Here is a 14750-nt window from a genome sequence, read left to right as displayed (position 1 = left end):
AGAGCAAATTTGACGCTGATATGCAAAGAACTATTTTGTAGTGACAGTTTGGAATTTTTGAGTTATTTTCCATTAAACAATATTTGTGCTGTTAGGTTGCAGAGCTCAGTCATAATATGATCATGGAAATCACTGCTCTGAGAGCTCGACTCACAGATTTGGAAGAAGAAAATCTGAATCTCAAAGAGAAGATTAGAAAAGAAGTCCAAGAAGAATATGAAGCATTAGTTCAGGCTCTGTTTGTGACATGTTTAGACATAAAAGTAAGTGACCTGTGTCGGACGTCTGGGCAGTCCTGTGAGAGCCAAGTGTTAATGACCTCCACAGCCACTGAACACAGAGTGGTCACAATGACAGAATGGGCTTTGTGGTAACCAGAGCCTGTTGGGCCCAAGAATTCTCTGGCTCTGAGTGTTCACTGCAGAGAGGGGTCAGTGATGGGTTCTCATTATTTTACCATGATAGACACTAAATTTTAGGTAATTTAGTTATTTGCTGTTTTCCTCACTTGCTGCCAAGGGCCATTGTTGCCATCTGATTGCTGTGAAGGACAGGTGGGGGTGTCTTCTCCAAAACCCCCAATGGTTAATATCACTGTTTGTCTACTGAGTGTGACCATCCAAGCAGGAGAGTGCAATGCCCTAAGCCAGGACAGACCCTGGTGTAGGTAGCAACTGGCACCTCCTGAAAGCTTACTGGACAGATTCAGAATTTGAATTAGCTGTCAGTGATTTTTTTCTGGCCTTCAAATGCCCACCAGTCTTTCTCTCACGTCCAGTGTCGGGCAGCTGCTGACCTGTAAGTGAAGGTCCATCCAGAAAAGGAGCAATGGGGTGCCTGTGTGCCCACGGCACTGTAGAAGCCTGTCACTTTCTTATGATGTCTGAAGAGCTATAAGATGGAGGGCCCATGCCTAAAATGGGCCATCACAGAGCCTGGTCCAGCTGCCCCAAAATTGTGAATTTCACTACAAACCCACCCCCTCTCTTGCTAGTGGATGTTTCCCAGAGCCAGCCCCCAGTGGGTCCTTACTTCGCTGTCTCTCCTGGAGGATTCTGGGTCCCTGAAGTTGTTACATTGACAGGAGCTTCCACCAGAGCTCTGCCTTGGCCTGGTCATTCCAGAGAGGACCAGAGATTCCTCCTCACTTATGAAGGGTCCATAAAACACAAGTGCTTACAAATACTAAAGAATCGAAACCAAAACGCATTGGGCCTGGTATTGCAGGAGAACAGACAGTGAAGTCTGGAATTGCTAAGTCATCTTCCAGGAATGAAATTATTGAAAAATTTCTTAATTTTTTTTTTAACTTATGCCAGATTCCTAGACAGAAAGTGGATTCTCTACTTCTCCCAGGCTAACCTAGTTCTGCAGGCCACCTGAAGCAGAGACTCTCTGTTCTACCCCAGACTCCTAAGTAGGTGGGGAAGCTTTCTCTGTGTGGCCAGGAGCCAGACTTCCTGCCATGGCTGCCCAGCTGGGCACTATCTTCCTGCTTTCCTCTCCAGGGAAGTGGTTCAGAGATGAGAGGACACCCAACTCTACCCTTCACCGGAGGATGCTGGGTCTGTAGTTGTACTTAGCAATGATCAAGCTGTTCCACCAAAAGCTGTTATCCACAAGCCATTTAGAACAGACTATTTCATAATGAGACTTCTGCTAAAACCGAAATGGGAAAGTAGCCAGCCTGATTCCTTCCTCTACTGTATTTTTAATGTAGTTCCTCATTAGTGGCTCATCTATATAGTGTTTTATCTGGTCAGATTCTGCTGAGTCAACCTGATTGCAAAAACCCCTAGGTTCAAATTCTCAAGTAACCCTTTGGGGGAGGAGGAGTGACTCAGTTTTCCACCTGTGACCTTCCACTCTTCTATCCATTCAACTTAACTTGGCATCTGGTAACTTAGGCTCTAAGATGTGTAGGGTCCATCTGATGAAGCCCTGTGGACTGAAGACAATAGTAAAGGGGGCTGATACGGAGACTTCCAGATAATACCTGATAGAATAATTGGGTGGATGATTTTTTTTTCATGTGAAATCATTTCTGAAAGTTAGCTTTTAGAAGGCAAAATGACTCTTCCTCTACTGTCCTTCCTGAACTTGAGTCTGCAATTTGCAGGAAAAACTGGATGAGAATCAGATGAATTTGATCCAGAAAGTGTGTGAGCTCATTGGCGAAGTAAGAACAGAAGGGATTGACAATATGAAGGCCCTAAAGAAAAAATGGGGCTCTGCCAGACCTGATGAAGGAATGAAAGAAAACCCAGCCAAAGTACGTGATTTCATTTAGCGATAGGATATCAGCATTTCATCTCAGCATCTGACCCTACCGCTCACTCTGTATGCATTCCAGTCTGGTTTCCCTGAGAAAGCATTGCATCAGACATTTTAAAAGGGCACCAGGGCTCACAGCACACTTGTGTTATCTTCTGGAAGGCACGTTTCTTTTTTTCTTTTTAAAGTTTTTATTTATTTTGTGTGTGTGTGTGAGAGAGAGACAGAGACAGAGAGAGACAGAGAGACAGAGACAGAGAGACAGAGAAAAAAAATATGTGAGTGGGGGAGGGGCAGAGAGAGAGGGAGAGAGAATCCCAGGCAGGCTCTTCACTGCCAGCACAGAGCCTGACACGGGGCTCAAACTCACAGACTGTGAGATCATGACCTGAGCCAAAACCAAGAGTCAGACCCTTGGGGCACCTGGGTGTCTCAGTCGGTTAAGCACCCGACTCTTCGACTCTTGATTTCCACATTTCCAGTCAGGTCATGATCTCACAGTTTGTGATATCAAGCCTCTCCATCCCGCCCCAGGGCTCTGCACTGACAGTGTGGAGCCCGCATAGGATTCTCTCTCTCCTCTCTCTGCCCCTCCCCCACTTGCACTCTCACTCTCTTTCAAAATAAATAAATAAACATCAGAAAAAAAAAAAAAAAAAAAGCTGAGCTACCCAGGTGCCCCAAGGCCTGTCTCTGATGTTAGCATCTGTGCCCTTCTCATGGGGGCAGACTTTTCTGAAAGTAAGCCTTTCTCAGCAGGAGCAGCTGCGTGCCTTGGAGCAAGACAACTGCCGCCTGTCTGCCCTGGTGTGCAAAGTGAGGAGCCTGGGCCACTGGAGGTTGGCTGTGCAGCGGGCTCGCTTCCAGGGCCAGCTGAACAGGGCAGAGAAGGTGAGTGTTAGGAGAGGGAGGCCCGCCCACCCCGCACAGCAGGGAGTGACTGATGAGGTGGGGGGCTGGCTGACCTGGGGGGCTGGTCTTGCCCTGGTGTTGGCAAGACCAACCATCTTAACGGATCTCACAGTCAACAGTCGGGGAGTTTTCCAGGGAAGTGACTGAATGTCAGAGCCCCCAGAGAAATAGGAAAGAGCCAGAAGCCAATGGCAAAGAAGCAAATGGGAGAACAGAGAGTCTAGCAGGAGAAAAGGGGAAAAATGGAGGGAGGACATCCCGAGGGTTTGAGGCAGCTTCATCCAAACACCGTAAATCTTTGAGTTTTCAGACATGATTATCTGAGGAAAATGGAGTAACAAAATAAGTGGAAAATCGGCTTCAAGGCAAATTGGAACCAAAGCACATAAAAATAGTGGTTTGGAAACTTTCACTTAGTGTTTCTGAAAGTCCCTATTTGCTCTGCCACACTGTTCTTCAGTGAGGACACAGAGAAGGCGACTAGAGCTTGTTTCTACCAGAAGTGGTTTTTTTTTTTTTAATGTTTATTTTTAAGAGAGACAGAGAACAAGAACATGAGTCAGGGAGGGGCAGAGAGAGAGGGAGACAGAGGATCTGAAGTGGGCTCGGACAATGACAACAGTGAGCCTGACCTGAGGCTCGAACTCACAAACCGTGAGATCATGCCTGAGCCAACTGAGCCACCCAAGTACCCCTCTACCGGAACTTTTTAAAAATGATGGATAATGAAGTGGTTTAGAGTCTCTTCTGAAATGAAAACTATGGAAAGGAAACTTATTTCCTATCTTACTGTGTTTGGGGGTGTTCACAGGAAGCCATGCAAAGTAAAAAAGAGTGTTTGAGCATCAAGCTGATGGCAGAACAAGAAGCGGTTTTATTTCATCAGCAGTTAGGGGTGCTACGGCAGGCCCTGGCCGGGGCTCAGGCCGCCAACACCAGGATGCGCAAGCAGCAGGATAACCAGGTATCTGAACACCAGAACCCCTCTTCCTCCCTCCCTTTGAGCTCGCTCTGCAAAGCTGACTGTGGCCCTGGAAGCAGCACCCTGCCTCCTGCAGCAGTCACCGGGACTCCACAGCTGAGGCCAAGCAGGAGGCACTGCCAGAGAAAGATGGCCCAGACCTCAGCTTCACTTCTATATCCTTTCTAGCCCTAGACACCAAGGAGAGTGGCCAAAAGTTGGCTAAGATGGTGAAATACCACCCTTACAAAAGATCGTTCTTCGGTGTGTAGTGTGTATGTGTATGTGTTTCTTAGAGGATCTTTTTGCCTAGAGGGCATCTTGGGATGTAGGTCTCTGCCTTTAGCCCAGTCCTTTCATCTCCAAGCACGCTTTCCATCGATAGTGACCTTCTGCACGTGGAGTGTGGCCTAGCCATCAGCATTATTCCCCAAACAGAGTCTTGTATTCTTTCCTGATGATCCACCCATACTAAGTCATAATTTCAGAAGTCACTGCTGCTCAATAAGGGGTGGGCACCACAATGAAGGTGTTTCCAAGTTTAAGCTCTAATAACTGGGCCAGCTCCCAAGCATGAATGAAGCAGAAAGACCCTAGGTTTAGTTTTCTTATTTTTATTTCTTTTAACAGTTTTGTATCTTTTTTTAAGTTTATTTGTTTATTGAGAGAGAAAGAGGAGAGAGAGAGAGAGGGAGAGAGAGAGAGAGAGAGAGAGAGAGAGAGAGAGAGAGAGAATCCCAAGCAGGCTCCCTGCTGTCAGCACAGAGCCTGATGCAGGGCTCAAATCCACGAACTGTGAGATCACGACCTGAGCTGAAACCAAGAGTCAGATGCTTAACTGGCTGAGCCCCCCAGGTACCCCAGAAAGACCCTAGGTTTAGAAAGAGAAGAGTTGAGTTTAAATAAGAGTCTGGGAAAGCTGGGCATATTTAAAACACGACATATAATTTGTTCCTTTTGGACCTGACATCCTCTGTTATTGTGCACCAGGTGAAGAATGGAGTATAATTATGTAAACTGTAACATCACCATACAAATATTATTAGTATTAGTATTATAATTGAGGATTGGACATCTGGTACTTATGGTGCTACTGATTAGAAAAATTTCAAAACAGAACCAAATTATCACTACGCTTTTCCTTCATTAACCATCTGGAACCTGGCTTCCCCAAAGCTATTTTGGAAGTCAAAACAGAGGCAAGATTAGAACCTCCCTTCTCCACTCACTGCTTTGTATTACATCACTCCTTTCTCCCCAGGCAAACCCTTCCCAGCTACGTCATGATAAATGCTCAATGACAAGGCAAATGTAGTTTGTGGTAGATATAAATATGTGATTAATAAGTTAAGTAACATACATACTATCATCAAGTTTGGGCATTAAAAGACCAAATTTCTTGACCTGTACAGTGGCATTACCACTTGCCTGGCTTTTGCTCTTTGTTTCCTTTGTTCTCCCCCTGACTGTTGCCTCAGGGCTTACAGTCCAGGCCGAGCTGGCCTAGATCCTGATAGTCTTGCTGCCTGCTAGCCCAAACAGAAAGGCCAGCCTCTATTACCCTGAGCCCGGGAATATTCCACAGAGTTGCGCCCCTGGGCCCTACTGGAGGGGTTGGCTATTGTGCTGGGCAACTTCTTCCCCACCTTTTGGTGAGAAGAAAGACTCTGCCTTCTTCATTTCCTTTGGCCTTTTCCTGCCACAGGCTCAATTGCTGAGAGAGCTGCAACACAGAGTGACCGAGGAAGCTCGCCACAGGCAGCAGCTGGATCTAATGAAGGCCTCCGGCATGGAGAAGCTCTTGGAAGATGTGCGGCAAAAGGACCAGCACCTGCAGCTCCTTACTGAAGAGGCAGAGAGGGCTTCGAAACTGGGCCGGCTTCAGCAGAAGAGAACTCAGACAGAACTCCGACAGGTAACTCCCGTGGGAGGTAGCAGCCACTCGAAAGCCAATCGGGGTGCACCAGCCAGAGCTGGCATTCTTCTGGCATTCTCCCTGCCTCTGGTGTCCTCCACCTTTGTCATTTCTAGGCCCACAGGAAAACGGAAATATTTCTGCCCATGTTGGGTGATGCTCAGGTTGCCTATGGTGAGAGAGGACGGTTTGACTGCCTCAAGGCCCAGAATCTTGGCACCTTTAGAACCCATGTGGGAAACATGTTTCCATCTGGCTACAATTTCTGAGCTAGGGAATCCTTTAGAAAATTCCAACGGTAATCTGGAAAAGCAGCAAGCATTATGGAAGCTATTATAAGAGGATTTTATTCAAGGTGTTTCTGGAACTTTAGAGACAAAAAGGAAAGGCAAAAGTGATTTCCAGACACAATATATTTTTGTTAAATATACCCCTACAGCAAGAAAAGAAAAAAAAAAAAAAGAGGAGGAAACGATAGATGTAGATGTGGATTAATGCAGGTTCCAACACAGGAGAGCACAGAATGTAATCCAATACAGAAGGCAAAAGAAATAGCACCTTCCAGAGCAGGCACTTCTCATGTATTCACTGAAGGAATAAATCACTTCGTTCACCAGATATTAGGAAAGAGAAGTTGGAAAGTTAAATTAAATGATTGGCCGGGGCGCCTGGGTGGCTCAGTTGGTTAAGCATCTGACTTCGTCTCAGGTCATGATCTCACAGCTCGTGAGTTCAAGTCCCATGTCGGGCTCTGTCCTGACAACTCAGAGCCTGAAGCCTGCTTCAGATTCTGTGTCTCCCTCTCTCTCTGCCCCTCTCCCACTCTCTCTCTCTCTCTCTCTCTCAAAAATAAATAAAAACATTTAAAAAGTTAAAAAAAATTAAATCATTGGCCAAGTGTTTCAAGGAGGAGATCAATGGGGAGAAGTCTGCAAAAACAAAGGACAAAATTTTAAAAAGGCTAAAAATTGAATTGAGGCAATGCTAGAGAAAATATTTTTGGAGAAATGGAGAGAAAATGAGTAGCCTTAGAATAAAAGAAAAATTAGAATTTCACATTTATTTCATGAAAAATAAACGAAAATATGACTTGAATCCTTAGAAACATTTGGTGTCACATATTTATCTTTCAAATTAGGCTTTTCTAGGAACCAGCACAAAAATAAGGAGTTCATCTCTCTAGTTAATAGCTAATTTTTGTCTAACGGCAGAGATTCTAAAAGCAGTCAAAAACATTTTGAGGCTTCTCTCAACAAATACATGTCTTTAGTGTATATATGTAAAAACGATCACTGGCTGTTTCTAAACCGCCCTCCACCTCTGCTAGCAGCTCCTGTCCCCTGGGCTTATGGTCTCACTTCTCACCAACTAGCAATCCACCTTCAGCCAGCAAGAGCCCCTATGGCCTACAGTGACTTCTTTAGTCCATCTCCAACCTCCAATTCTGAGGGCAGATTTTGACTCTCTGACCTTGGAGAGCATGAATGTCCTTGCCTACCTCCTGTTCCTGGGGATGCTCTAGAGTCAGACTTCCTGATTCACACTCCAGGGCCTTCCACTGCGTAACTTTAGGCTAGATCTGTGGTCTCTATGTGCTGTAGTCTTCTCGTTGGTACAGCGGAGAACGATATACTCATTTCACGTGATTTTTAGGAGGATTAAGGTAATTCAGATGAAGCACTAAGATCAGAAACTAATACACAGCTCTTGATAAATATTAACTGTATGTCTTTTGGCTGGGAATATGAAGGTGAACACTTTTGGAAACAGACTGACCTGGATTGGTTGTGGGATCTCGGGCACATCTGTGATGTGGGGTGGGGTCCTTTTTAAGGTCCTAACACAACACAAGGTCCTTACTAAGCATGTTTCCTTCCTTTGTTACTATTTTTCCAATTGGTTTAGCCCCAGCCTGGCTCAGAGGTCTTGATAATGTTTTTCTTGATATGGTTTGATATAGTTTGATAAGTCTTGATATGGTTCCTGTCTATGGGGATCGAGGAGCCTACACCAATCCCTGTAGTGCATAGAGGCACCTTGGGCCTAATTTGTATTAGGAAGTTTTCCTAACTCTGGGGATCTGATCTTCTACTGACAGTTACAGTACACTTGAGAGCATCTGCACGCACAAGAAACTGCCCCTTTAACTTTTGTAGGATGAGCCTGTAGGTTATAGCGTCAAAACCTCACAGGCCTTCTGGTTGGGTCTATGCAGATAAGAGTGTGCTGAATTTTTGAGATTAGCCTGTGGATTAGCTTGCTGGGGCTACTGTAACAAATTGCCACAAACTAGATGGCTTAATACAACAGAGATTTATTCTCTCACAGTTCAGGAGCCCAGAAGCCTGAAATCAAGATGTTGGCTCTTCCTGGGGGCTCTGAGGAAGAGTCTGTTCTATGCCTCTCTTCTGGCTTGTGGTGGCTGCCTGTAGTCCTTGACATTCCTTGGCTGGTGGCTACAGCACTCCAATGTCTGCCTTCCTCATCCAATGGCCTTCTCCCTATGTGCCCCTCTGTGTGTCTGTACCCTTTCCTCGTATAAAAGCATCAGTCATTGTACGTAAGGCCCACTCTTAATCCAGTAGGACTTCGTCATAACTTAGTTACATCTGCAAAGACTATTTCTAAGTAAGGTCACATTTTGACGTTCCAGGTGGACATGAATGGGGGAGCACTATTAGATCCACCCTACTATTCTGACTTTTTTACAATTATTGCCTTTTTATACTTTATAATTTTATGATATCATTAGAATCATATTGCTTTTTTATACTTCTGAATAATTTTTATAATTCAATTACTTTTTATCATCTATATCCATTTATATTTATACAAATAAAAATAAATTTCAAAAGAAGACACCTCCTGTCTATTCAGATGAGGAGCACCTTGGATCCGGCCACGTGGGTCAGCTGTGCTAGCAGAGAGCCACCCAGATAAACACAAAGATCACCTCTCTGGGGCACCTGGATGGCTCGGTCGGTAGAGCATTCAGCTCTTGATCTGTGTTCAGGTCATGATCTCACTGTTAGTGGGACTGAACATGCTGACAGTGTGGAGACTACTTGGAATTCTCTTTCTCCCTCTCTCTGCCCCTCCCCGACTCATGCTCTCATTCTCTCTCTCTCTCTCTCTCTCTCTCTCTCTCTCTCTCAAAGTAAATAAAAAACATTAAAGACAAAAGCTTGCCTCTGAGTATGGGCCTTATATAAGGCCAGGGAGATGGTGCTCAGGGCATCCCTGCAGATGATGAGCTGCACTGAGCTGAGCACAGAGATCTGGAAGAAAGATCAAGTCTTTCCTTTGCTTGAAACTGTCCAGAGACTTCCTCCTGTCCTTGGAGTAGTTTTGTGGCTTGGCCTACAAGGTCCTCTGTGAACTGAGGGCCCTTCTCCATCTCTTCTCTTCCCCTCCCCTCTGGTGAAATAAACATAAAGGATATAAATTTTGTGAGTAAACTCCTGGCTATCATAAGGTAATAAGGGGGTCCAGGGGCTGCCTCTGCTCATCTTTGGTTTAAGTTCTCGGCCTTCTTGGAGCTCTTGATTTTCAGAAGGCTGAGTTCAGCCTGACCAGGACTGTGTGAAGATTTATATTCCTGGGGTGGCCTGGACCCACACTCTCCTAGTAACCCCAGGAACTAAAGTGTGCACCAAAAAAGCATCTCTGCTTCCTAAGCACTTTTCCCCTCAGCTGAGAAGCCGGCTTGTCCAGGAACGCAGTGTGAAGCTGGATGCTTTCCAGCGCATAGAAGAGCTACAAAGTCAGCTTAATGACGCTGAGCGATTGTCTGTCCAGATGAGCTCACCAGGCGGTAAGCATGTCCCCTACTCTAGCTAGAACAAACCCCCAGGGTCTGGGGTCTGAATTGAAGGAGGGTCTCATGGGCCAGCCATAACAACCCAGTGGTTATTGCATAGGTGCTCCATGATGTCTGTTGAATGAATGAATGAATGAATGATACATGAATGAATAAAACTTAATTCTGATTTGCAGTCATAACTTTCTACTTTAGTAGAAAGGTGACTCCAGTCACCTTGGAGTACTGACATCCAATCCTAAAAGATTTCAGTCATAAAAACTGGTCTCAGGAGGGTGTAATGTACCACTTAAAGAACACTGGGTACTTTACTATATTTTGAAGCATCTCAATGTCTTGGGACATCAATGACCACGTTTCTCAAGTGTTATTTATAAATATATTATGATTCTTGGGTGCTGGGGGCTTGAGAAGTGCTATGGAAATGGCAATCAAGATAGCCCTCTGGGCAATGTAGCATAGAGCAGAGGCCAAACCCAGGATGTCTCTAAACTGGCTTCCTTCCCTATAAGTTGAGGATGAAATTAATTCCAAGTTCTTTTCTAGATCTGACTATCAAAAATATCATCAAATATCAATAACCAGGACTAAATAACTGCATGTGTTGGTTACTATACTTTGACACTTTCATATTTGTGTGTCCTTTATGTTTGCTTTTGGCTCTTTACCAGTTGAATATATAAGATCTTTCACAAACAGAAAGATCAGTGTCAAAGATCAAGCAAACAAAGATGGAGTTACTTTGGGTTTGCTGAGAGCAGGGCTGGGCTCGCTGGTAAAGCCCAGGGCTCTCCCCTCTGCCTCTGTGCCTATTGTCTGGGCCCTGACCACAGGGGGAGGTTTCCCACCCCAGCTGTGCTGTCCAAAGAGGAAGAGCATCAAAAGTACTCAAGGGCCCTATTTTGGCCACTGACGCTGAGCAGTTCTGCACCTTGAACTCTCCTCTCCACACTCCATGGGATTTTCCTGTCTATCCCTTGCCCCTCTGTCTCCAGCCCAGCTAAGCACCTTTTTTTTTTTTTTTTAAGTGAACCCTACACCCAACGTGGGAATTGAACTCAGGACCCTGAGATCAAGAGTCTCCTGCTCTGCTAGCTAAGCCATCCAGGCGCCCCAGCCAAGCATCTTTTTAACCTCTTTTTGGGTTAACGTGTCCTTTCAAACTGCCCTCCATGTCCTCCAACACCTGCACATTTATGAAGGAGAAGCAGAGTGAGGCATGAGACAGGTGCAGGGTGGGGCAGAACCCTAATTCCCAAGACTGGGGATGTGGCAGGAGTGAAAGAGAAGTCTCTTTCCCAGGAAGCAGAGCTAGAAGTTTCTCCTAAGCCCCAGCCCCCACCTGTCCCCCACTGCAGTGACTCATTGGAGGGGAAGGACTGGGTTGCACCTGTCTATTTTGCCCAGCACTCCAAGAGGACAGCTATACTATTAATGTGACAAGGTAGAAGTCAGTCATTCCCGCTCCTTTCTCAGCTGTTGTCCAGATGAAATCATGAAGTGACCGAGGTCTCTCCTTTCTGTCGCGGTGGTAGCAGCAGCCACCCTGCTCCCTGCATCAGAAGCATCAGAAGCAAAGGCAGACTTAAGGAGCAAGCTCTCCTTACTTGGCATTAGCATGGTGTCCCCTTAGGATCTTGCACCTCTTGAGGAACTGTAATATGCTCTAGTGCAGTTAGTCTTAAAATGCTTAAGGAAAAAAAATGAAATCACTTGGCTGACAAAACTGTGAAATGTTCAGAGGTAGACCAGCTTCAGTTTGCTTGATCCAGGTCTGACATACTTCCCCGGGGCCTGATCCCTCTGTCTGCCCCTCTGGGCTCCAAGAATGCTGGGAGCAGAAAGGAAGTGGAAGTAACTCCTCGGGAAGCGAGATGACTGCCACTGCTGTCCCTTCCATCCTCTGTTCCAGCTCATATGGCAGGAGTGAGTGTAGAGATGGGACAATTAAAAAGGATCAGCCCCTGACTGGGCTGACTCAGGTCATATGCCCGAATTTGAACAAATCAGAGAAGCCAGAGACTAAGATGCTTGGTGGATTTAAGCCCTGCTCACATGTCCCTCCCCTGGAGCTGAAGATGGGTCAGCTCACTCTCTCCTCTTCCCAGAAACTATTTTATATCTTCCTGGCCTCTTCAGATCCTCAGACGCTGTCCTCCTCCCCAGCCAACACTTTACCTCCAGTTTCACAGAGCCGTTAAAAGCCATCATGTGGCAGAGATGGCTGGGTGGCTCAGTCGGTTAAGCATCTGACTCTTGATTTCCACTCAGGTTATGATCTCAGGGTTTGTGGGTTCGAGCCCCACATGGGGCTCTGTGCTGACAGCGTGGAGATTGCTTGGGATTCCCTCTCTCCCTCTCTCTCTCTGTCCCTCCCCTGCTTATGCTGTCTCTCAAAATAAATAAATAAACGTTTAAAAAAAAATTTTTTTAAGCCATCACATGGGAAACCCCTCTATTTTTTGACCCCAGCCCACCTACATTAGGTACTCAGCTGCTTCTTGGTCCCTTCTGGTAAAATGGAAAATGTGCCCGTTTCTTCCCTGGGCCAGTCCCAATGCTCGAGATCCCATTTGCTCCTAGCTTTTCAGGGACTCTGAACTATTATTTATCTGCTTTCTCTATATATACTCATATTTCCTACCCAACTACCCTTCTAATCTTGTAAACAACCATTATTATTGAGTATATACATGCCAGGATCACAAAATCCACCCTAAACTAAAATTAAACATCTACCCAGTTGGTTGAGCCAGGAATCTGGGAGCTATACTTTGTCACCCTGTAAGTCCAGTTAATTACCAAGTCCTATTAACTTGAATATCCCTAAGTCTGTCCACTCCTACCCACCATAGTCCAAGTCGCCTATCATGTCCTTCTCTTTCACTTGGTCATGTGACCCACAGGCAAAAGATTCCATGCAGATTTTGACATCTTCATTCAAAATTGACAAAGTTGGATTAGATGCCCATTTCAAGCTTTTCTAAAATTTTGTGGATTAAATCTAGGCCCATATATTGCAACCAGAGATATAATTTAACATTTTCAACATTATAGGACTTATATCTCGGGCTCAGTACTCCCTGAGTTCTGCTTCCACATCATTCAGATACTCCCAGCAACACCTTTTAAAGACTAATCTTATGAGCAGTAAAATAACAAGAAGGATTCAAAGGCCAGAAACTGTAAGTAAAGATAAATTTGATGATATATGTGAAACAATGAAAAATGTAAATATGAAATTATGGTTTTAGGTTAGGTTTTTTCAAACTTACATTAAAAAATTATATATCAGGGCACCTGGGTGGCTTAGTCCGTTAAGCATCCAACTTCAGCTCAGGTCATGATCTCGCGGTTTGTGGATTTGAGCCCTGCTTTGGGCTTTGTGCTGACAGCTCAGAGCCTGGGGCTTGCTTTGGATTCTGTGTCTCCCTCTGTCTCTGCCCCTCCCCTGCTCATGCTCTGTCTCTCTGTCTCTCTGTCTCTGTCTCTCTAAAAAATAAATAAACATTAAGAAACATTACATACCTGGCTGTTATCTAGATACTTGGGTCTAGATAATAAAATTCTGGATTTCTCCTAAAAAGGCTTTGTCCATGAATTGTCGCTAAATCGATGTGTTTGTGGGAAGAAGGATGGTGCAGGGTTTCCTACTTTGCCATCTTGCCAATGCTACTCCTCAATAATAGAATTCTGATGTCGAAACAATTCAGCTCAAAAGCACTTACTCAATTACATTTATTTATTTATTTTTAAATATGTTTTATTGTCAAGTTAGCTAACATACAGTGTATACAGTGTGTTCTTGGCTTCAGAGATAGACTCCCGAGATTCATCATTCACATACAACACCCAGTGCTTATCCCAACAAGTGACTCCTGATTTCAGCTCAGGTTTGAACCCAGGAACTGTGAGATTGAACCTGAGCCAAAATCAAGAATCAGACACTCAACTGACTGAACCACTCAGGTGCCCCATTTCTCACATGTTTTTAAAACTTTCTGCTGTGCCAGGGAACTCAGATAAGAGATCTGATGCTGCTAGTTAAAAAAAAGTGTTTATTTAAATAAATGGATGTGGAAGTCAATGTCCACACTTTGCTGTGTTCTGTGTCTGAATTTCTTCTTTTTCTTCAGTCATCTACAATAATTAACTAGCAGTTCTCACAGTTCATGGGTTCAAGCTCCGTATTGGGCTCCATGTTATTGGGGTGGAGCCTGAGAGCTTGGGATTCTCTCTCTCCCTTTCTCTCTGCCCCTCCCCCTCTTGCTCTGTCTCTCAAAAACAAATAAACTTAACAAGAACAACAACAACATGTGAGAAATCTACCCTCCAAAGAAATTCTTGGCACACAGATTAGGTCCAGGTATAGCATGTATATGAAGATTTTCTTTTAACTTTTCAGCTTTTAGTGTATGTAAAACAATATTTACACCCTCCTCTACTGCATAAGTATTACACCTTTGCCCAATTGTTTTTCAGAATCCCCTCCAGACATTTCCATGTCAACACATTTAAAATCCTTCCCTCTTAGGAGGCAAACCATAAGAGGCTCTTAAATACTGAGAACAAACTGAGGGTTGATGGGGGGTGGGAGGGAGGGGAGAGTGGGGGATGGGCATTGAGGAGGGCACTTTTTGGGATGAGCACTGGGTGTTGTATGGAAACCAATTTGACAATAAATTATATAAAAAATAAATAAAAATAAAAAAAATTCTTCCCTCTTGCTTTGAGAAAAATTAAAAGGAAAAGATTTAATCATTCTGTCAGAGAAATATGCCATTCTCAAGTCTCTTTTGAGAGTGTAATTCTGCAGCTGATGGTCTGGCTATTGGACCAAAAATTTGCTGCAGTATTTCTGAACATGC

General features: G+C 44.7%; 1 protein-coding gene across 5 annotated transcripts in view; it reads left to right on the top strand.

The window, feature by feature from the left end:
- The window catches only part of CCDC162P (uncharacterized), a 176946-nt gene that overhangs the window by 160006 nt on the left and 2190 nt on the right, over positions 1 to 14750 (top strand). For 3 of the 5 annotated variants that reach the window (XM_053904590.1, XM_053904587.1, XM_053904588.1), the window contains 7 exons: positions 96 to 263; positions 2120 to 2272; positions 3031 to 3165; positions 3998 to 4150; positions 5853 to 6062; positions 9756 to 9876; positions 12940 to 13067. In XM_053904590.1, the coding sequence (XP_053760565.1) occupies positions 96 to 263; positions 2120 to 2272; positions 3031 to 3165; positions 3998 to 4150; positions 5853 to 6062; positions 9756 to 9876; positions 12940 to 13067 (1068 nt within the window). The remainder of the gene's footprint in view (positions 1 to 95; positions 264 to 2119; positions 2273 to 3030; positions 3166 to 3997; positions 4151 to 5852; positions 6063 to 9755; positions 9877 to 12939; positions 13068 to 14750) is intronic. The other 2 variants (XM_053904591.1, XM_053904589.1) reach the window with 1 other exon arrangement.

Source organism: Panthera pardus, unplaced genomic scaffold (assembly GCF_024362965.1).
Source record: "Panthera pardus isolate Hobbes unplaced genomic scaffold, ASM2436296v1 HiC_scaffold_17, whole genome shotgun sequence".
Taxonomy (NCBI): Eukaryota; Metazoa; Chordata; class Mammalia; order Carnivora; family Felidae; genus Panthera; species Panthera pardus.
This window is presented reverse-complemented; position numbering and strand designations above follow the sequence as displayed.